The sequence below is a fragment of the Syngnathoides biaculeatus genome, chromosome 3, assembly GCF_019802595.1.
Source record: "Syngnathoides biaculeatus isolate LvHL_M chromosome 3, ASM1980259v1, whole genome shotgun sequence".
NCBI lineage: Eukaryota > Metazoa > Chordata > Actinopteri > Syngnathiformes > Syngnathidae > Syngnathoides > Syngnathoides biaculeatus.
The window spans coordinates 5,078,231-5,098,438 of record NC_084642.1 but is presented as its reverse complement, the minus strand read 5'-3'; the positions used below and the strand labels follow the sequence as shown (position 1 = coordinate 5,098,438).

At 46.2% G+C, this 20,208-nt stretch overlaps 2 protein-coding genes and 1 long non-coding RNA gene across 9 annotated transcripts; 1 reads left to right on the top strand and 2 right to left on the bottom strand.

Moving 5' to 3' along the window:
* Nucleotides 1-1,262: 1,262 nt before the first annotated feature.
* LOC133497695 (aromatase) lies at nucleotides 1,263-9,784 on the bottom strand. Of its 5 annotated transcripts, XM_061813800.1 has the most exons (9): nucleotides 7,860-8,119; nucleotides 7,616-7,766; nucleotides 5,749-5,903; nucleotides 5,503-5,685; nucleotides 5,290-5,404; nucleotides 5,106-5,217; nucleotides 4,855-5,017; nucleotides 3,399-3,640; nucleotides 1,266-2,055 (listed from the first exon to the last, which is right to left on the bottom strand). In XM_061813800.1, the coding sequence occupies exons 1-9, from the start codon at nucleotides 8,053-8,055 to the stop codon at nucleotides 1,798-1,800; spliced, it is 1,575 nt and encodes a 524-aa protein (XP_061669784.1). In that variant the 5' UTR covers nucleotides 8,056-8,119; the 3' UTR covers nucleotides 1,266-1,797. The 5 variants fall into 5 exon arrangements, with proteins under 5 accessions (XP_061669782.1, XP_061669781.1, XP_061669780.1 ...); XM_061813798.1 differs by having other exon boundaries at nucleotides 1,263-2,055; nucleotides 5,503-5,903; nucleotides 7,616-8,012; nucleotides 8,119-9,784; XM_061813797.1 differs by adding an exon at nucleotides 8,343-9,784 and having other exon boundaries at nucleotides 1,263-2,055; nucleotides 5,503-5,903; nucleotides 7,616-8,256.
* On the top strand, nucleotides 5,632-20,074 carry gldn (gliomedin). Of its 3 annotated transcripts, XM_061813795.1 has the most exons (12): nucleotides 5,632-5,720; nucleotides 9,515-9,533; nucleotides 14,131-15,003; nucleotides 15,830-15,881; nucleotides 15,957-15,974; nucleotides 16,079-16,177; nucleotides 16,275-16,358; nucleotides 16,415-16,522; nucleotides 17,171-17,257; nucleotides 17,338-17,463; nucleotides 17,541-17,691; nucleotides 18,439-20,074. In XM_061813795.1, exons 3-12 carry the CDS (start codon nucleotides 14,137-14,139, stop codon nucleotides 18,902-18,904), a joined length of 2,058 nt encoding a protein of 685 aa, XP_061669779.1. In that variant the 5' UTR covers nucleotides 5,632-5,720; nucleotides 9,515-9,533; nucleotides 14,131-14,136; the 3' UTR covers nucleotides 18,905-20,074. The 3 variants fall into 3 exon arrangements, with proteins under 3 accessions (XP_061669779.1, XP_061669777.1, XP_061669778.1); XM_061813793.1 differs by lacking the exons at nucleotides 5,632-5,720; nucleotides 9,515-9,533 and adding an exon at nucleotides 9,928-11,887; XM_061813794.1 differs by lacking the exons at nucleotides 5,632-5,720; nucleotides 9,515-9,533 and adding an exon at nucleotides 11,749-11,943.
* LOC133497700 (uncharacterized) lies at nucleotides 14,644-16,063 on the bottom strand. Its single transcript, XR_009794087.1, has 3 exons — nucleotides 15,919-16,063; nucleotides 14,988-15,109; nucleotides 14,644-14,781 (listed from the first exon to the last, which is right to left on the bottom strand). It is a non-coding gene; the product is annotated as an uncharacterized LOC133497700 (long non-coding RNA).
* Nucleotides 20,075-20,208: the final 134 nt, after the last annotated feature.

The window sequence follows — 20,208 nt, the reverse complement described above, 5'->3', positions numbered from 1 at the left end:
CTTGAGTTTGACACCCGTGATCTAGATCCTCCGAGAGTCCCCTTTGTGTAAAGGTCTACGTGCAATTCAGAAAAAAAGCCAGAAATTTCCTTTTATGGGGTGAGTCAAGATTACGAACCTTAAAACAGAGTAAATGGATCATGATATTTTCTAACAGGACAGACAACGGACAGCTGCGATCGCCGAACATCACAGAGCGTAGTTCAGAGATTATCGTAAAGTCCACAAACAAGACATCACAGAGCAGAGTTGAAAGTCACGCGTATCAAAAAAGTCAACAGAGGATGACAAACATCGCTGAGCCGACCTCAAAGCGACGTAACAAACGCAGGAAACTGGGAAATATCATAAAACGCAGGACGGGAAGGGGGCCAAAAATAAAAGCGCCCCAAAACAGGCACTTTGAACACGGATGCATGCCGACAATGCTTGAAAAAGAAAAACAGACTTTTTTTTGGGGGGGGGGGGTCAAGCAGGATGAGCGTTCATTCCTCCTCGCAAGCCAGCGTAAGGTCCATGTACGAGTACACTCTTTGTCCTCAATTCAGTGTACAAGTAAACTGAGTAGTAGGGCTCACTCATAGAACCATTGTCAAAAGTTTCTTTCGGCTTGTCCCATTACGGGTTGCCACAGCGAAGCGCCCTTTTTACACCTGATGCCCTTCCTGGCGCAAACCCTCTCGGGGAGCAGAGGCCCCAGTGGGATACGAACTCACAACCCCTCGTTTACCAAACCAACACTCTGACCACTGAGCTATGGGGGCTCCATACTCATAAAACGATTATCTTACTAGTAATAGTAATAATTGACACGAGTGACTCGCATTAAGATGGACTTCGTATGGGCATTTTGGTGCCGCTAGTAGAGTCCTGGAGGCTACTAGTGTGTTGCCCACTGCAAATAGTGCTGTATTAAATCCTATTCAAACAGGTCATACTGGGTTTATTAAAGCATCTCTGTGAGTAAAATAATTCACTTGGTTTGAATATCACTGTATTGCTTGAACATTGTATATTATAGCAACCTCTTCTGACTAATGAGTGTAATGACAGCATTACATTCGACAAATGGACGCGTATGAACAATAACTGGTATATTTTTTTTTAATTCACTGCTGTTATGACTTAGGGCGACACAGTGAAGCAGCTGGTAAAGCGTGGGCCTCACAGTTCTGAGGACCCGGGTTAGATCCTGCTTGGAGGTTGCATGTTCTCCCCGTGCCTGCGTGGATTTTCTCCAGGTGGGCACTATGGTTTCCTTCCACGTGCCAAAAACGTGCAACATTAATTGGACACTCTAAATTGCCCATAGGTGTGATTGTGAGCGCAGCTGTTTGTCTCCATGTGCCCTCCGATTGCGTGGCGACTAGTTCAGTGCCCGTTGACAGCTGGGATAGGCTGCAGCACTCCCTGCGACCCTCGTGAGGATAAGCGGCAATGAAAAAGGATGAATGTTGTGATTTAATAGAGCAACAAAAATACACTTGTTTCTTTCGGCTCGTCCCGTTAGGGGTTGGCGCAGCGTGCCATCTCAGCTGAACGCTCATATTTGTTTGCAATAATTTATTGAAAATGAAAAACACCCAAAATAAAAAGCAGTACATGACAGTATGATATACATAAAGACAAAGATAAGCTCTGTACAGGAATGCAACGATAAAACGGGATAACATTTAGTTGGTAATGTGGAAGGTTTTGATATAAGAATAAGGTGCACCTCATAAATATTGTCGCTAGGTAACATTGCGCTTGATGAGAGAAATGTCTGGAAACAGAAAAGGGCCATCGAGAAGGGTCTCAAACGGGGTCCCAGCGTCCCCGCTGCCGGGGTAAGAACGTCATGGTGAGACGTTGGCCGTCCTGCTGGTGGGCCGCAGGCTGCTGGGACAGGTTGTTGGTCTGAGGCAGGCAGTCCAGCGTCAGCGCCGCGTGGGGGCACACGCAGTACTGGGAGAGCAGCGTCACCAGGATGGACTTCATCATGACCAAGGCCACGTGTTTGCCCACGCAGGCCCGAGGACCCGAGCCGAACGGCTGGAAGTAACGACGCGGAGCCTGGGAAAATCGGGAAGACCCTGAATTTGTTTCCGTTTTATTTAGCCGTTCGGCATATGTGGATTTTGGCCGTACATCCGTATCTCCTGCCATCTCGGTGCCGAGGAACTAGGTTGATGTGATTTGAGGAGCTTCATTTCGATAAAAGTAGGGCTTTGCCTCCATCCTGTGACATATCGGTGCCATGGAATGATGTGGAAGTGGTGGAGGAGCTTAATTTGGAATAAAACTGGACTTTTGACGCCATCTCGTGACAATCAGTAAGTCATAGATTCAACGTAGATGCTGCAAGATGGCACCAAAGCACAACTTTTCTCTAAATAAAGTTGCTCAACTTACTAGCCGCAATTCCAAACCTTTCCTGTTGTCTACATTTCAACATTGTTCTTTGTCAACAAGCTCCCACAAGGTGGCGACAAAGTACTAATTATACTGTATCCAGATCACTGGTGTCAAACTCAAGGGTCGGGGGCCAGATCTGGCCCGTCGCATGATTTTATGTGGCCCAGCAAAAGCAAATCATATGTCAACTTCCGTAACACTTGTTCAAATCGATCCATCCGTTCTCTTTGGCGCTTGTCCTCACGAGCGTTGCAGGGAGTGCTGGAGCCTATCCCAGCTATCAACAGGCAGGAGGTGGGGTACACTTTGAACTGATTGCGAGCCAATTGCAGGGCACATCGAGACAAACAGCCGAACTCACAATCACACCGAGGGGCAATTTAGAGTGTCCAATTAATGTTGCATGTTTTTGGGGTGTGGGAAGAAACCGGAGTGCCCACCCGGAGGAAACCCACGCAAGCATGAGGAGAACATGCGGACTCCACACAGGCGGGGCTGGGATCGAATCCGGGTCCTCAGAACTGTGAGGCCAACTTTTTACCAGCAGATCCACCGTGCCGCCCTTGTTCAAATCTGTACCAAAATTTCAAATTGTGATATCATGGATCAAAACTTTGAGTTATTGAAAGCGTTTTTACGTTACCAGACATCCACAATAGCTGGAAAAACCCATTACCCTTGATTTCTGATTCCAAAAGTAATTCATAAATATTATGAATTACTAATTAATTCGGAAACCCGAACTACAATGTGGCCCGTGACAAAAACGAGTTTGACAGCCGTGATCTAGGTGAAGCACCTCAACTCACTACAACCAGGTCACTTGCCCAAAAGATATGACAATAAAAGTACCCAATTAATAAGATGGCCAACAAATATTTTCCAACAGATAAATGGTGGATGGGATTAACCCCCCCCCACCCAAAATGCGCAGAAAAACCAAAGTATGATTTTTTTTGTGTGTGTGTGTGTGTGTATTGAAAAAAAAAAAAAGTACTCACATTTTTCTCAAAGTTTTTCAGACTCAGTTCGTTGGGTTCGGGGAAGAACTCGGTGCGATGCATGCGGCCCGTGTTGAGAATGATGTTCGTGCCCTTGGGGACTTTGTAGCCGTCGATGACGTCGTCGGAAAGCGCGCGGCGCATGGTGAAGTCCACCACCGGGTGGAAACGCAAGCACTCGTTGATGAAGCTCTCGAGCACGTGCAGCTTGTGAAGGTCGTCGTTCTGCAGGGTCCGATCGCCTGAAAGGGATCCGGGGGGACGACAACCCATCATTAATTGGACACTCTAAATTGCCCGTAGGTGTGATTGTGAGTGCGGCTGTTTGTCTCCATGTGCCCTGCGATAGGCTGGCGACCAGTTCAGGGTGTCCCCCGCCTCCTGCCCGTTGACAGCTGGAATAGGCTTCAGCAACACCCCGTGACCCTCATGAGGATAAGCAGCTAAGAAAATGGATGAAACATCTAAATGTTTTCCAAGTGCAACTTTACTCGTTGTGATCGACCAATCAGAGGACAGGAAAATGCTGATGTCATCAAAGGCCAGCTCCCCGGCCTTGTGAGGAGGCCTTTGAAATCTGATTGGTTAAGACAAACGGGCTCGTGCAGAAGCTGTGCGCTTATTTGAAATGTTATTGTTTATTGTAATAAATCCAAGGACACGACACTGCCACGCATGCTCGGCCCCCCCTGAGCTTCTCGAGGGACGCTAGCAGACGGCATAAAATCATCCAATATATTTTCCATATTTAAATGTGCGGAAGGGGGGGATGAGACATCCAATCAGAAGCAAGCACATTTACATGTTGCAGTTTAGTGAGAAATCCGTTCGACTGGAAAGACCAACTGCAATGAGACATTTGAGTCATGTCATTATCCAAGCCGCTTATCCTCACAAGGGTTGCGGGAAAGCTGGAGCCAATCCCAGCTGTTATTGTTGCAGGAGGCGGTTTACACCCTGAACTGGTCGCCAGTCGGTTGCAGGGCAGGTATCGACACCATCACAGAGCGGGAATCGATCCCATCCTGCCCGCACCAAAGGCATGCGTGTGTACCACTACACCATCAGTGACTCACCAATATATTTTCCATATTTGAATTTGGGGGGGACATCCAATCAGAAGCAAGCTTACTTACATTTCGCATATTAATGAGAAATCCGTTGGTCTGGAAAAAAAACAACTGCAAAAAGACATTTGAGTCATTTCCAAATTAAGTTTTAAAAATATGCAGCACGGTGGAACAGCTGTAGAGCGTCGGCCTCACAGTTCTGAGGACCAGGGTTCAAATCCCATTTGTCTCAATGTGCCCAGCGATTGGCTGGCAACCAGTTCAGGGTGTAAACCGCCTCCTGCCCAAAGCTATCTGGGATAGGCTCCAGCACTCCCTCGACCCTCGTGAGGATAAGCTTAAAGCCCCTTTTGAGTACTGGATATTGCGGTGCGCGGTTCTCTCACCCAGGACGCCGTCGATCTCGCGGAGCAGCTGCAGCTCCACGTCCGGATTCTGCTTGAGAAGCAGCAGCATGAAGAAGAGGCTGACGGACAGCGTGTCCGGGGCGGCGATGACCATCTCCAGCACGCACTGCCTCACGTTCTCGGCAGAAAGCTCGCCGCGATTCTAGAAGCAAATGCTAACGGTAAACAGAGAGTGGAGGGGGGAAAAAAAGAAGAGAAGAAAAAACCCCCCAGAAAGTTCTCCGACTGACCTGCGCAAATATGAGCTCGGCAGTGAAGTTGATGTTGTCCAGTTTCTCTGCTCGCTCCATTTCGCTTCTTTTATGCTCCACGAGGCCCTCGATGGCGTCCTGCAGCTCCTGGCTGCAATTTGAGCAATTTGTCCGTCAGAAATCCGGATTTTGCCAAGTGCAGCCCGGACCCGCGGAGACTCACGCCGCCGCCTTGTGCCGCTGGTGAATCCGGCCGAACTTGAAGTAGACGTCCGGTTTGATCAGGACGGTCTGCCACGTGTCGAAATACTTTAAAATCTTCGTCATCAGCTCCGTCTCTGGACGACAACGGGATCAACTTTGGTGAGAAATCTCGTGCGTTAAAAATCAAACTTTTGATTCTGAATCTTCTAAATCCACCAGCGCGCTGGCTCACCGTTGAACGGCGCATCCAAGAAGAGCCTGTTGGAGATGTCGACCACGGTGCAGCGCAGCAGACCGAGAACGTCCACGTCGATCAATCCGGCTCCCCCGGCGGCCTTCCTCAGGTGGTCCAGGTGCTTGCGCGTGGACGAGATGCACACCTCCGAGGTCCGCTGGAGGCCCGGCCCTGTCAGGGCTGCAGCAGAACGTCTGGCGCGCTTTCGCCAACAGGTAACTTCTTGGTCGGTTGCTCGGTTACCTTTGGTGAAATACGTGCGGATCTTTTTCCACTGGCTGACGTTGTTGTTAAATATGATGCCTCGCTCGTTCATCCCGATGCAGCTCAGTCCTAACTTGCTGCCGAACCGTGAGGTGTAGTGGCCGTGCTTTAAGACGTGGTGCACTGCCGACGCTCTGGTGGTTTAAAAAAATAAATAAATAAACAAACATATATATATATATATATATCATACATTTCCATTATATAAATTTAAAATTATTTTTTTAAAGTGTTTATTTATTATATATACACTCCTAATAATAAAAAACACATACATTTTTATTATATACATTTGAAAATATTTTTCATTTTTTTATTTATTATTCTCTATACTAAAGATAATAAAACATATCTCATATATTTTGACTATATATATATGTATACATATATATATATATATATATATATTTGAAAATATTTTTAATTTTTTTTGTTCATTATTATATTTACCAAAGATAATGAAGATACACAGGTATTATATATATTTGAAAATATATATATATTTTATTTATTTATTTTTATTATTCTATATACTAAAGATAATAAAAAACATATACATTTTTATTATATATATATTTGAAAATATTTTTACATTATTATGTATAGTAAAAATAATGAAAAAACATATACATTTTGTAATGTATATCTGAAAATATTTTGTATTTTTTAAATTTATTTTTATATCTAAACAAAATATTCATTTTTATAATCAAATATATATATATATATATATAGTGCCCTGCGATTGGCTGGCAACCAGTTCAGGGTGTGCCCCGCCTTCTGCCAGTTGACAGCTGGGATAAGATCCAGCACTGCCCGCGACCCTCGTGAGGATGGGCGGCAAAGAAAATGGATGGATGGATATAATCATATATATATATATATATATGATCATATTCTGGCATGCAAAATCAAACTAATTTTGTGAATAAACCATAAATGTACCAGAAAATCAATGCTGCTCTCAATAGGAAGGTGGTCGATAAAAATTTTTGCACAATTCTGACAAATCATATTTCTTCCAAATACAGTTGTCATGCAAGAAAGACATCTTAATGCAATTTTATTAGCTAAACAGCATAATTGCCCAAGCAAGTTTTAATTTGCTTTCACAATTAAAATAAAAAATGCGGTGGCTATTTATGTCATTTTATCTTCATGTCCAAGTATGTTTGTGAGTCATGGTGGTCATGGGAAGCACAAAAGTTGAATGGAGGAAAATGGATTCCTCTCATGTGTCGAATTTCTTTTTCCTTGTTCAAAACAAAAACTCAAATATGACTTAAGCCAGGGATTCCCAAATTGTGGCAGGCAATCGAGATTTTATTGCATAACCGTTAAAATCCCTTTATTTGTAATTTAGTGCATCCATCCATCCATTTTCTGAAATGCTTATCCTCACGAGGGTCGCAGGAGTACTAGAGCCTATCCCAGCTGTCAATGGGCAGGAGGCGGGCGGGGTAGGGACAATACGGACAATTTTGAGTGTGCAATTAATGTTGCGTGATTTTGGGATGTGGGAGGAAACCCACGCAGGCACGGGGAGAACATGCAAACTCCACACAGACACGGGGCCGGGATTGAACCCGGGACCTCAGAACTGTGAGGCCAGACAGTTAGCTATCACACAAAATATTATTGGTTGGAAGTTCAACTTTTTTTGATTTTATTTTTCTTCAAATTTAATTAAAGGCACAAGATAGCGTTAGAGACGCCTGATTTATTTTTTTTTTACCCCCCTCAACACATCATTTTATGATGGACTACTGTCAGGCCACGCTGCCAGTATGACAAACAAAAAGCAATTTTAAAGGTGCAAAAATTGCAAAAGTGAGAGAGCGCGAACCTGCTGAGAATGAGAGTCTCCTCTCCATCGATCCAAACCCTGACGATGTCCCCGTACTTGTCGTTGTAGTAATTGCTGGCCGTGCCTATGCCCGTCCAAATAAACCTCACGTACGACAAAAGCGGTCCCAATCCCAGAAAGAAATGTGGACCTGTGGTCAAGAAAAACAACAACAACTTAGTCACGCGTGCAAAGACGTCACCGATGTTTGTGTCCGTCGGGAGGCCGTCCCGAGATGACCCACCTGGAACTCGCCGCTTCTCCGTGTGGCTCCAGGCCACCAGAAGCAGACAGAAGAGTAAAATCAGAGTTCCGGTTGCCACGGAAGTGCCGGCCGCCGCCCCCGCGGTGGCATTCCGGGCCGCGGGTCCCAGTTCCGACACCATCGCCTCCAAGTCTACCACAGTCATCGTCCGTTCACAAGCGGAGATCAGCTCCATAAGCAGGTCGATTCCAGATACGCGCAAGACACGGAAACCGGCGCAGGCGGGGTCGCTTCTTGCCTTTTATAGGCCGCCGACGTCGGTAGTGAGCCAGGTCAGGGCGACGCAAAAGCCACAACACTGGGGGGGGGGGGGGAGGCTAAACAATGCACTAGTGACCTTGACGCGTGGGTTCGGGCCCGTGTCCTTGAGTAAACGCTGCAATGCAGTATTTGACGTTTGGCTGATGAGAAGAAGGAGTCGCGCTCCTTTGAACATCAAACGATACTGCTTGGAAAACTCACAAGTGAACATCTGCTTCAGGCCCTGAACGAGAACCGAGGGAGGAAGATTTTGCCTCGCAGTCGATCCGAATGCATCTTACGATCGTCAAGTCACAGAAATATGTACGGCATTATTGACGCACAATCTAGAGGCGGCAAAAGTACTTAAGGGTTTAATATAAATAAAAATAAAATAGTTATTTGCAAAACATGCACAACCTATATTTAACCGAGTACACTGCAAAGACAAGATATTTAATGTTCAAACTGATAAAATAATAATAAATAATCCTTAATTTTGAATTTTATGGCTGCAACACGTACCCAAAAAAAGATGGGACAAGGTCTTGTTTCTCACTGTATTGCATTACATTTTCTTTTAATAACGTTCAATTAACGTTTGGGAATTGAGGACACAAATTGTTGAAGTTTTGTAGTTGGAATTCTTTTGCATTCTTGCTCGACGTACAGCTTCAGCTGTTCAACAGTCCGGGGTCTCCGCTGCCATATTTTTGTCTAAACGCATCTGCCTGCCTGCTCGCTTGACATTTTCTCAACTTTAATAAAAATGAAGAAAATTTCAAATGTCAGCCGAGAAGAACATGAAGTAGCTCCTCAGTCAGGCCACAGGAAATGACATGGCGGGCTGGATCTGGCCCCCGGGCCTTTAGTTTGACACTACTGTCTTAGTAATTAAATTAAATTTAAAAAAATATATATCTAATTAGTTACTGACAGCAACTAGAAAAAAAACACATCTTACCTTCGTGTGGGTTTTTTTTCAGATTAAACAGACATTTTTATGAATATTATAAGCGCAATCAGTTCTGTGTATTCCCCACAAATCATAATTCAAGGCGACAATTATTATTTGAGAAAATCCCATGCATGTGCATGGATGGGGAATATCTTTCTCCATCTCAGTCAGTCAATGCTTTGCCCCTCTTTTATATGTATATTCCATTATATATATATGTATATATACATACATACATATATATATATACATATATATATGTAGTTATTATGTAGTTATTATTTTGTTTGTAGGTTACTGCACAACACCACATGATTCATTATTTAGGGGTATTTTATCAAGTACACAACCATGAGCACATTTTGACTTTTTTTTTAAAAATATATTTTGTAAATGTCTGACATCATTCTGGATTTTTTTTTCCTCTGAATTTCAGCTACCAAGTGCCAGCATTTGTAAGTATTTTATTTTTTCAAATACATCTTTAACCCTTCCAAGGAGCAGAAGTGCATGACTGAGATAAGAATCACAGTTCCCCATTGTTGTCATTATTTTTGCCTCAGAGACATTTTTCCCGTCAGCGCAATACGGCGCAAAGACGTTCTCGTTGCGAAACAAAGCAGTACGCTGGCCAAGCAGCTGAACTCTGTCCTCTCTCGCAACTTTGGCAAAGAGTCAAGCGCGCGCGTCGAAATCGAAAGTGCAAAACGTGACAAAGCCTTTGCTGTCGGGAGGAGAAGCGGCTTTTTGTTGCGGCGCGCCCACGGCGGCCCCGAGAAATGTGCTGGCTTCAATCGGCGGCGGGCGATGTCAGACGGCCGCCATCTTCTTTTTGCGCGATGAGGCTGATGTTCTTTCATCTAATCTCGATTCCGCCTTCCTGCCGGTTTGAAGTTGTTCACGGGGTCGGCAGCCGCGATTAACAGTGCGGTGCGTGCAAATACCGACTAAGGCATCATGGGAAGGATTTTTGAAGATTTTCTGAACAAAGCTCTGTGAACCCTCAACCTTTGCCTTGTTGTTTGCTTTGGTATTGTTTCAGCTTTTTTTGCGACTATATTTTTATTTTTCTAAAAATCTTTCTTGCTCACTTATTTTACTGCACTTTACTGTTTACTGTTTTTTTTTTTTAAAAAAAACTAACATCTGATCTTGTCAATAGTATAAAATGATCACATATCAGTGGCAATGCTCGTGCCTGAACTGCTTATCCCCACAAGGGTCGCAAAATTGACCGGTCGCCTCCCATTCGAAGTGCTGTATAAAAATTGAAAACCACCTCAAAAAGGACATCTTGAGACGCATCGAAGCCCCGCCGTTCAATCGGGACTGTATTTGATACTCCCTTTAATACATAATTGAATATATATGGAACAGGATGGCAGCAAAGCACTACTTTAGTCTAAATGAAGCTCCTCAATTCATTTCAACATTACTCCAATACTTTTATTGCACTAAAAGAGATACTAGGTCAGTTTTTCAGTGAAGTCCAGAAATCCATCCATCCATTTTCTGTTGACGCTTATCCTCACGAGGGTCGCGGACAGTGCTGGAGCCTATCCCAGCTGTCAATGGGCAGGAGGCGGGGTACGCCCTGAACTGGTCGCCAGCCAATCGCAGCGCACATGTAGATAAACAGCCGCGCTCACAATCACACCTACGGGCAATTTAGAGTGTCCAATTAATGTCGCGTGTTTTGGGGATGTGGGAGGAAACCGGAGTGCCTACCCGTAGAAAACCCACGCGGGCACGGGGAGAACATGCAAACTCCACACACGTGGGTCCGGGATTGAACCCGGGACCTCAGAACTGTGAGGCCAACACAAAAAGAAAAAGAAAAAGTGAAATGTGGGACACACTATATATGATCAATAAATCAAGAAAATACAGCTATACGTAATGAAAATACTACTAATTTTTTAAGGGGGATTTAATGATCATTCTTGAATGTGGCTATAAAGTAAAAATCAAAAATTTCACGTGGGAATAATAAATTCAATTGAGTTTCCTTTCCATTCCTAATCAAGGTAACATACTTAACGATCAGAGACGGCCGACTATTATGATTTGATATGAAGTCTTGCACCATTTTTTTTCCACTTCAATGTCATAAGCATAAAGCATCTGTGTAGCAAAGACTTTTTTTTTTTTTTTTTTGTCTGGAGCAACAAAGCCTGACATCATTGGCCGTGTTTGGAAGGAGATAAGGCCGCTCGTACGGCTGACAGCTGCGCCTCGGGACTCGCGTGCACTATGTACTCAACTTGGGTTGATTATTATTTATTATTATTATAATTTTTTTTTTTTTACTTGCTACATTGCGCGGCTCAACCTCGTGAGACTCACTTTCAGCCGACCTATTCAAACAAATACAAATGTTTCTTTTTGCTCTGCTTCTTGCCAGGTGTTCACATGTGCATCCACTTATTACACTTGCCTTACATACATATTTACAAAAAAAAAAAAAATCATTTTTTTTTTTTCCCCCCCAATTGCACGTGGCGCAGCTTGCACAAGTGAACCGAGCACATTATGTTTGCTCTTTTTCCTTTAACATTCTGCCCCCCAGGCCTCAACCGTCTCAGAGCGTAGTGAATGAAAAGCTCTTGAAAAAAGAACTACGAGAACCCTGATGTGCTCTAGTAGTGTAGAATGCGCGCACACGCACGCTGGAGGGATTCAAGCTGCTCAACAACGCGTCCTGACACCGACAGGTGACCTACAACTTCGGGCAACAGCGCCGACTCTCTTCCGCCGAGTCCAGGACCCGGAACGGACCGTGATTGTACACTTGAAGCCATCGCTTCATGTACGTGGGTGACTTCTTCCAGTTGACTAGACAACGCGGCTGATGCACTTCGGGAGGTAACATTTGGATTTGTGTAACGCTTCCAAACAATTGGAATCGATCGAAATTCAATTTTTACACCCTGAAATTTGACGACTTTTGCTCAATGACGATTGAATTCAAATGGTGGCGCTGCTGGTAAAGCGTTGGCCTCACAGTTCTGAGGAGCCGGGTTTGATCCCGGCCCCACCTGTGTGGAGTTTGCATGTTGTCCCCGTGCCTGCGTGGCTTTTCTCCGGGTAGGCACTCCGGTTTCCTCCCACATCCCCAAAACACGCGACATGAATTGGACACTCTAAATTGCCCCTAGGTGTGATTGTGTGTGCCGCTATTTGTCTCCATGTGCCCTGCGATTGGCTGGCAACCAGTTCAGGGTATGTACCCCGCCTCCTGCCCGTTGACAGCTGGGATAGGCTCCAGCACTCCCCATGACCCTTGTGGGGATAAGCGGCAAAGAAAATGGATGCAATTCAAATTGCCTTTTACATTGCATGTTACTTTGGAGCCAGCCAGGATGTGCAGTTGGTTCACAATGCTGCTGCTTGCCTCTTAGGGGAACTTTTTTTTTTTTAATCTCAAAATGGTCATTTTTAAGTGTTCAATATATGAAGTTGAAGTAATTCTTTTGTACAAGTTTGCCAAACTTTGTGTACACTGAAACTGTTCCTGGTGAAATTTGAAAACATGCCCACATTAGTCTTTGAAGGGGTGGGGGTGGGAGGGGGGCAATCCTCAAAGAGAGAACGCGTGAAAGAGCATAAGATTCATCATGCTTATTAAACACTAGGAACAAGAGTCAAAGGTCAGAGGGTATCAAGAGGTGTGACCTCTGCACGACCTTCGGGATAACAAATGATACTTTCCCTTTTCTCTGAAACATTAATCATCCATTTCTAAGCAATAAATACATTGTTTTCTGTGTTCATAATTTCTATCCATCCATTTTCTTAGCCGCTCATCCTCACGAGGGTCGCGGGGAGTGCTGGAGCCCATCCCATCTGTCAACGGGCAGGAGGCGGGGCATGCCCTGAACTGGTTGCCAGCCAATCGCAGGGCACATAGAGACAAACAACCAATCACACTCACAATCACACCTAGGGGCAAGTTAGAGTGTCCAATTCATCCATCCATCCATTCATGCATTTTCTATGCCACTTATCCTCACAAGGGTCGCGGGGAGTGCTGGCGCCTATCCCAGCTGTCAACGGGCAGGAGGCGGGGTCCACCCTGAACTGGTCGCCAGCCAATCGCAGGGCACATGGAGACAAACAGCCACAATCACAATCACACCTATGGGCAATTTAGAGTGTCCAATTAATGTTGCAAGTTTTTGGGATGTGGGAGGAAACCGGAGTGCCCGAAGAAAACCGACGCAGGTATGGGGAGAACATGCAAACGCCACACAGGCGGATCCAGGATAGAACCCTCGACGTCAGAACTGTGAGGCCAACACTTTGCAGCTGGGCCACCGCGCCGCCGTGTTCATAATTTGATATAGACGATTATTATGATGCTTTTCTGGTTATACTACACGACGCGTGCATAGAAAATGAGCAGTTCGTAAGGGGGGAGACATTTTGTTTTGTTGTCGATGCAGTCAGTCCTGAAATCGAGTCGCTTCAAGTAAAAGTCGTGCGTTCAAAGAGTTGCATCAGCCGTCGGCATACGCAAAAAAGGAAGCGGCCGCCTTTTCATTTTGCCGTCAGGGCCCGCAGCGACTCGGGCGGGCGGGCGGGCCTGTCATTTTCCTGCCGAAATGTCACTTTTACGGCCCAAATGGAAGCAATGGAAAGAGGTCACCGGCGCGGTCGGCGGGCGGGAAAGCTGCGACGACGCGACGGGTGCGAGAGCCGCGGGGCTGAGGCGCTCAAAAGTCTGCGGCCACGACGCGTTCAGGGGATGTCGGATTTCCTTTTGGACTCGTTATTTTACTCATTTATCATCATCAGCAGCTGAGAAATGAGGTGAAATGAAAATGGTGGTCGCACTCCAAGATTCTGGGTTTGAATCCCATCTCAGGGAAAAAAATAAGAAAGAAGGACCAGAAAGGGAAAAGGAGGGGGGGAAAAAAAAAAAAAAAAAAAAAACAGAATTGTCACGATCCGTGGTCTTTATCATAAACGATATTGCTGTTTAGCCATTGGGAAATTCAGCAGTATCATAATTCAGAATTTTAAAAAGTTGGAACAAAATGTATTTTTCAGTGTTGCATGCGTGTGCGTGCATGCGCGGCTGCTGCCCACGGCGATGCTCTAGAATGGACGACGCCGAATATAAATCAGGTGACTGAACAGGAAGGGGTTTCTTCCCGGACAAGCCCAGAAGATTGTGTCATGCCCACGCCTACAGAACACGCACACGCACACCAGTATTTGCCAGCCAGCCTCCGCACAGTCCAGACCGACTCACTGACTGGACCCTCCTCGGAGTGCTCGTCTCATCTCCGTCAGGACGAACCACGACCGTATTTTGTTGTCCTTGTGGGATTCACTGTGGCGCTTGTAAACATTTCGGGAAGCGGGAATTTCATTTTGCCGATGCCGAGGAGCGCGAGGGCAGGCGACGCGCTTACCATGTGGATCCCGACCCCCGGCATGACCCGACCTCAGCGGCTGGTGCTGTACGGGACGTGCGCGCTGGCCCTGCTGAACTCCGTCGGTCTCCTGGTGCTCCTGCTCCAGCAGGACCGCCAGCACGTCGTCCTGGAGCGGACGGCGGCCAGGCTGACCGAGGTGGAGCAGAGCTCAGTGGTGGAGTTCCTCCGGGAGGTGCCCCGAGAACGGGCGGCGGCGCAGATGGCTGCCGGGAAAACTCAGTACGGCTACTCCAGGAACAAGAGGAGCGAGGCGCTCGAGCTGGATGAGGAGCAGGAGAAGGCGTTGGAGGCGATGCGGGAGACCCACGCGGGGACGGATGAGGACCAGGAGACGGAGCGGGAGGTCGACCACCAAGTCCCGGTGGAAACCGACACGGAGCCCGAGCAGCCCCAGAAGCACGAGCGACATCGTAATCATCGTTACAGCAAGGAGTACGTGCAGGATGACATGATGATGATGCTCACCTACTCCATGGTGCCGGTAAGACGAGGTCCACCTTCACGGGTCCGTGGATGCTGGAAGCAAACGGCAGTTTTTGCAGATCCGGGAAAGAAAGCTGCTCAAAGCCACTCCCGGTTCAGGTTTACTGCCAAAAGAAACATCAAACTCAACAGAATTCCATGTTGAGTATTTCAAAACTACTGCATCGTTTAGCTTCATGCTAATAAGCAATGCAGAACGCCATAGAAGGGCTAGAATGAACACCCTTTAAGTAATGGGGATTTGAACACAAACAGTGGAGCAACACATTTAGACAGGCACAGCAATAATCAAATGTACGTGTTCTTTATCCTTTTGTGGAAATGTGACTAATATTACTGCCGTTTACTTTGTCGGTTGTGAAATTCTTCTATGTGTGTGTTTTCATGTCAGTATTTTACTGCTACCCCTGTGGCCGGGGTGCCCACACCAGAGGGAGCAGCACAAGCTCCATTGAACTGAAGCAAAAATGTGACAAAAACTATTTAGTTCTTTACAATTCACTGCACGTTAGTATAAAATATTCTTGCGGAGTGCATTTTTCCAACGGTGGAGGATGAAACGGATTAATGACGTTTTCACTCATTTCAATGGGGAAAGACGACTTGAGATGTATTTTTGGGGGGCGAGCGCGATCGTGGAATCAGTCTCCATCTGAACTCGTGTCTGGTTTTTGAGTGAATTGAAAAACCGAGCCAATAAGAAGACAATGATAATTTTCGCGTAAACAATCACACATACTAATTTACCTCCAAAGAATCTGTCCATTATTAAAATTAGATACTAATTTATACATTTTTTTTTTTTTTTAATTTTTATTTCACAGATTAAATTGTTGATGGACATCTGTAACAGCACCAAAGGAGTCTGCATAGCCGGTACAGTTTCACGCAAATCGACATGATCTGTGTTCACCTTCACGCCGTCTAACGTTCCTCAAATGTCTGTTGCAGGGCCCCCGGGACCACCCGGTACGCGGCCTCCTTCATGTCGAGCGATGTGTTGCGTATCCTGGTTCTGGTTCCGGTTCCAAGATCAAAGTCTTTTTTTTTTTTTTTTTTTTGTCGGACTGTAGGTTTGCCCGGTGCAGACGGCTTGCCCGGCGCCAACGGGACGGACGGAATTCCGGGACCGGACGGGCCTCCGGGAGCTGACGGTAAACGAGGAAAAAGAGGTAAAGTTTTGGATTTTTGGTTTGCCCCATTCATAGAATGCTCGGAAGCAACGGAAAAGTATTGAACGCGTTCGTGTCGTATGCCTGGCCTGCTCAGGACTGCCGGGTGACAAGGGAGAACCGGGAGAGCCCGGCCCCCCCGGGCAAGACGCCCGACCGTCCAACGACGTCATCGTCGAGGGTGAGTCGTGACAAGGTGTTGTCGGTCCTTGAGGCCTTGCAACTTGTTTTGTGCAGGTCCTCCTGGACCCCCTGGGCCGCCTGGCCCCCCTGGACCTCCAGGACCTCAGGGGCCCCCGAGGATAAGGCACCATAGAGCCCACCTGCAGGCGGCTCAGACCATGGGTGAGGACGTTGGCAACTTCAAAGCAGAAAAAAATACATTTCAATAAAATCACCCCTCTTAAAAGTTGATTTAAAACGTATTTTGTCTGTCATGTTTCAAAAGCGGCGTCACGGTAGCCCGGCTGGTAAAGCGTTGGCCTCACAGTTCCGAGGACCCGGGTTCGATCCCGGCCTTGCCTGTGTGGAGTCTGCATGTTTCCTCCCACATCCCAAAAACCTAAAACATGAATTGGAGACTCCAAATTGCCCCAAGGTGTGATTGTGAGTGCGGCTGTTTGTCTCTATGCGCCCTGCGATTGGCATGGCGACCGGTCCAGGGTGTACCCCGCCTCCTGCCCGTTGACAGCTGGGATAGGCTCCAGCACTCCCAGAGATCCTGCGACCCTCGTGAGGATAAGTGGGTCAGAAAAATGGATGAATTTACTGACATCCGTGCATTTTCCGAGCCGCTTATCCTCACAAGGGTCGCGGGAATTCTGGAGCCAATCCCAGCGCTCCCCGCGACCCTCGTGAGGATAAGCGGCAAAAGAAAAGGGATGAATGGATGTTTCAGAAGTTGCTGGAAGCACAACAGGAAAAAAAAAAAAGCCATTTTCACAAGATTTTTTTTTTTTTTTAATAACGGCCCGATTTTAATCTCTCTCACAGAAGAAGCATTATATTCAATTCCAAACGATGAGACTTCGCTTGTGAAGGCTTACAGGAAACTCCACCAGAAGCCGCCAAAGAGGAGCGGTGGGTGTTCGGAGGCATCATGCACAATAAATCCTGTGTGGCAAAACTTAACTTGAATTTCGTCCCCCCCCCCCCCCAAGAGTGCCTGATAAAGTCTCTGGTCAACCCCAGAAACGTGACAAAGATGGAAAGCACGTTCGGCACCTGGATGAAAGACACCGCCGCGCTCAACGACCAACGCGTATGGGTGGCGGAGCACTTTTCAGGTTTGTCGGGGCGTGGAGCCGATCCCCGCCGTGCGTTGAAAGGGGCGCCGGATCTCGACTTGCTCACTGGCACGCAGGTCGCGTGCTGAGGGAGTATCAGAGCGTCGCGGCGTTGCGGCACAACGGCAGCGACGAGGTCAACGTTCGCAAGTTCTACCAGGGGTGCGGTCACGCCGTGCACAACGGCTCCTTCTACTACCAGATCGCTGGCACGTCCAGCATCGCCAGGTATGCAGCCATCCATCCATTTTCCTTTGCCGCTTATCCTCACGAGGGTCGCGGGGAGTGCTGGAGCCTATCCCAGCTGTGAACTGGTTGCCAGCCAATCGCAGGGCACGTCCAGACAAACAGCCGCACTCATGATCACACCTAGGGGCAATTTAGAGTGTCCAATTCATTATTGCATGTGGGAGGAAACTGGAGTGCCCGGAGAAACGCCAGGTATGCAATGCCACAATATATCACGGTCCATGTACGAGTACTAGTACACTTGGTCCCCACGAGCAAGACAATTCAGGAGTTGCGGAATGACTGCAGTTTACTTGTTGAATTACAAATGTTTTCATCGACTGCGTTTCTGCACACATTACTAGTGCGGTAAAACAGTCCACTAGTCGCCATCTGCATGCTACTAGTGCTACGAGTAAAGTGCTAGATGTTATTGATTTTTCTATACAGTATTGTGACTTATATTTGGTATAAAATATTATTGTAGAGTGCATTTTTCTCATGAAAAAAAAACTTTGGGTGGAGGATGAAATGGATTAATGACATTTTCACTCATTTCAATGAGGAAAGATGATTTGAGATGTATTTTGGGTTACGAGCGCGATGGGAAACGCAAAGATGTCTTCGAAGGAACGGACTTTTTGTTGAACCTTTGGTCATATTTTACGGGAGTTCTTGCAGAGTTAAGTGTTTATCGGATTTTGACGGACGGCTTGCGTCCTCCTCCTTTGTCGTGTTTTGCGGCAGATTTGATCTGGCCACCAAGAAGCTCCGCACGCTGACGGTGGATAACGCCCTGTACCACAACCTGGCCTACCTGCTGGACAACTCCAAGACGTACTTCAAACTGGCGGCGGACGAGAACGGCCTGTGGCTGATCTTTGCGTCCGCCGCGGACGAGAGCGTGGTGGTGGCCCAGCTGGACCAGAAGACCTTCTCCATCACCTCCTCCATCAACACCACGTACCCCCGCACCAAGGCCGGCAACGCCTTCATCGCCTGCGGGGTTCTGTACGTCACGGACACCAAGGACGCCAGGGTCACTTTTGCGTACGACCTGCTCAAGGGCAAACCGGTTAACGTGACCTTTGACCTGAGGCCTCCAGGCGGAGTCCTGGCAATGCTGTCCTACAGCCCCAAGGACAGACATCTGTACGTGTGGGACAACAACTACGTCAAGCTCTACGTGGTCCGCTTCCTTTCCGATGAGTAACATTTCATAACCAAACCGGACTTTTTGAAAAATGTATTTCGAAGTGTAGTTATTTGCACTCGGAAATACACGCAAAAAGGCCCTTTGGATTAAATGATCAAACTGTACACATGAGGTGGCTTAAACATTTTCAGAGTTGTATATTCTTTATCCTCTGCATCAAACGACCACGACTGTAGTTTGATCATTCATTTATAGTCGTGACATTTATTTTTTGTGTCCCACTCGGTCCCCCGGTAGCCAAACAGCACAACAGAAGTAATTAATTTAATCACGATGCGCACACTGTGACATTCTTTACTTGAAAACGAATTTTTTTTTGTCTTATTTAGAGAGGACGCAACAGCGTAATCGCATTATCATTCATTTTTGAATAATTTGGGTGACGAGCATTATGCATGAAAGAATTACTCACATTTCGAGGCACCATTGTAGTACAGTTCATATTTGCGATGTACGGGGAACTCCTCGGCCTTACAAAGCCCGTCCCCTGTCCGCCATTTTGTCCGGCTAATGCTCGTCCAAGTATTTTGACCTAAATTCTGACTTTAATGGTGGAATCCGACCTAAGTTAAGTCGCTTCTGGAGGAACGGATCTCGGTCGTAGACCGAGGACTCCCTGTATCTTGACCGAACAATTATTCAACCCTTTCCGGGCAAATTTGCAGCAGGTTTAATATAAATCGAAAATTTCAAGTCCAGAGTATCATTTTGTGAATGTATCAGATTTTTGGTCCAGAGAGAGTTCAGATAAATGTTATTGAAAAATGTCTATAATGTGGCTGACAATAATACGGGCTGTGATAACAAAGTAAAACAAATTTATTTTGATTTTACACGCAAATGTGCTTTGCATGATTAAAAGCATTTGATAAAGAAAAAAAAAATAAATTGGGAATAAATTCCCTGGCTAGTATTTAATGAACACTTTGGTAGGCCGAGAGTATTTCGATGTTAGTCACAAGAAGAGAAAAGTATTTTTGGAGGGCGTACTTTGTGTAAAAAATGTTGAGAACCACTGGATTGGAGAACAACTATCATAATTTGTGGAAAAATGTAAAGTGCTGTATTTACATCTCATTCTCAGTGTTTATTTATGATATTGCGGCGTTACTAACAGATTTTTGTCCTCCTTCCACTTTAGATGAATTTATAACTTTTCCCCCCCCCAAAGCTATTTGTTGACACATTTGCATGATTTTTCCCAAGATATATTACATCTCTTTCTCTATACTCTGTACGTGAAGTATTTAGTGGTACGTACGTATTTGTGGTCGAGCAGGAAGCAAGGAAATGGCGGCAAA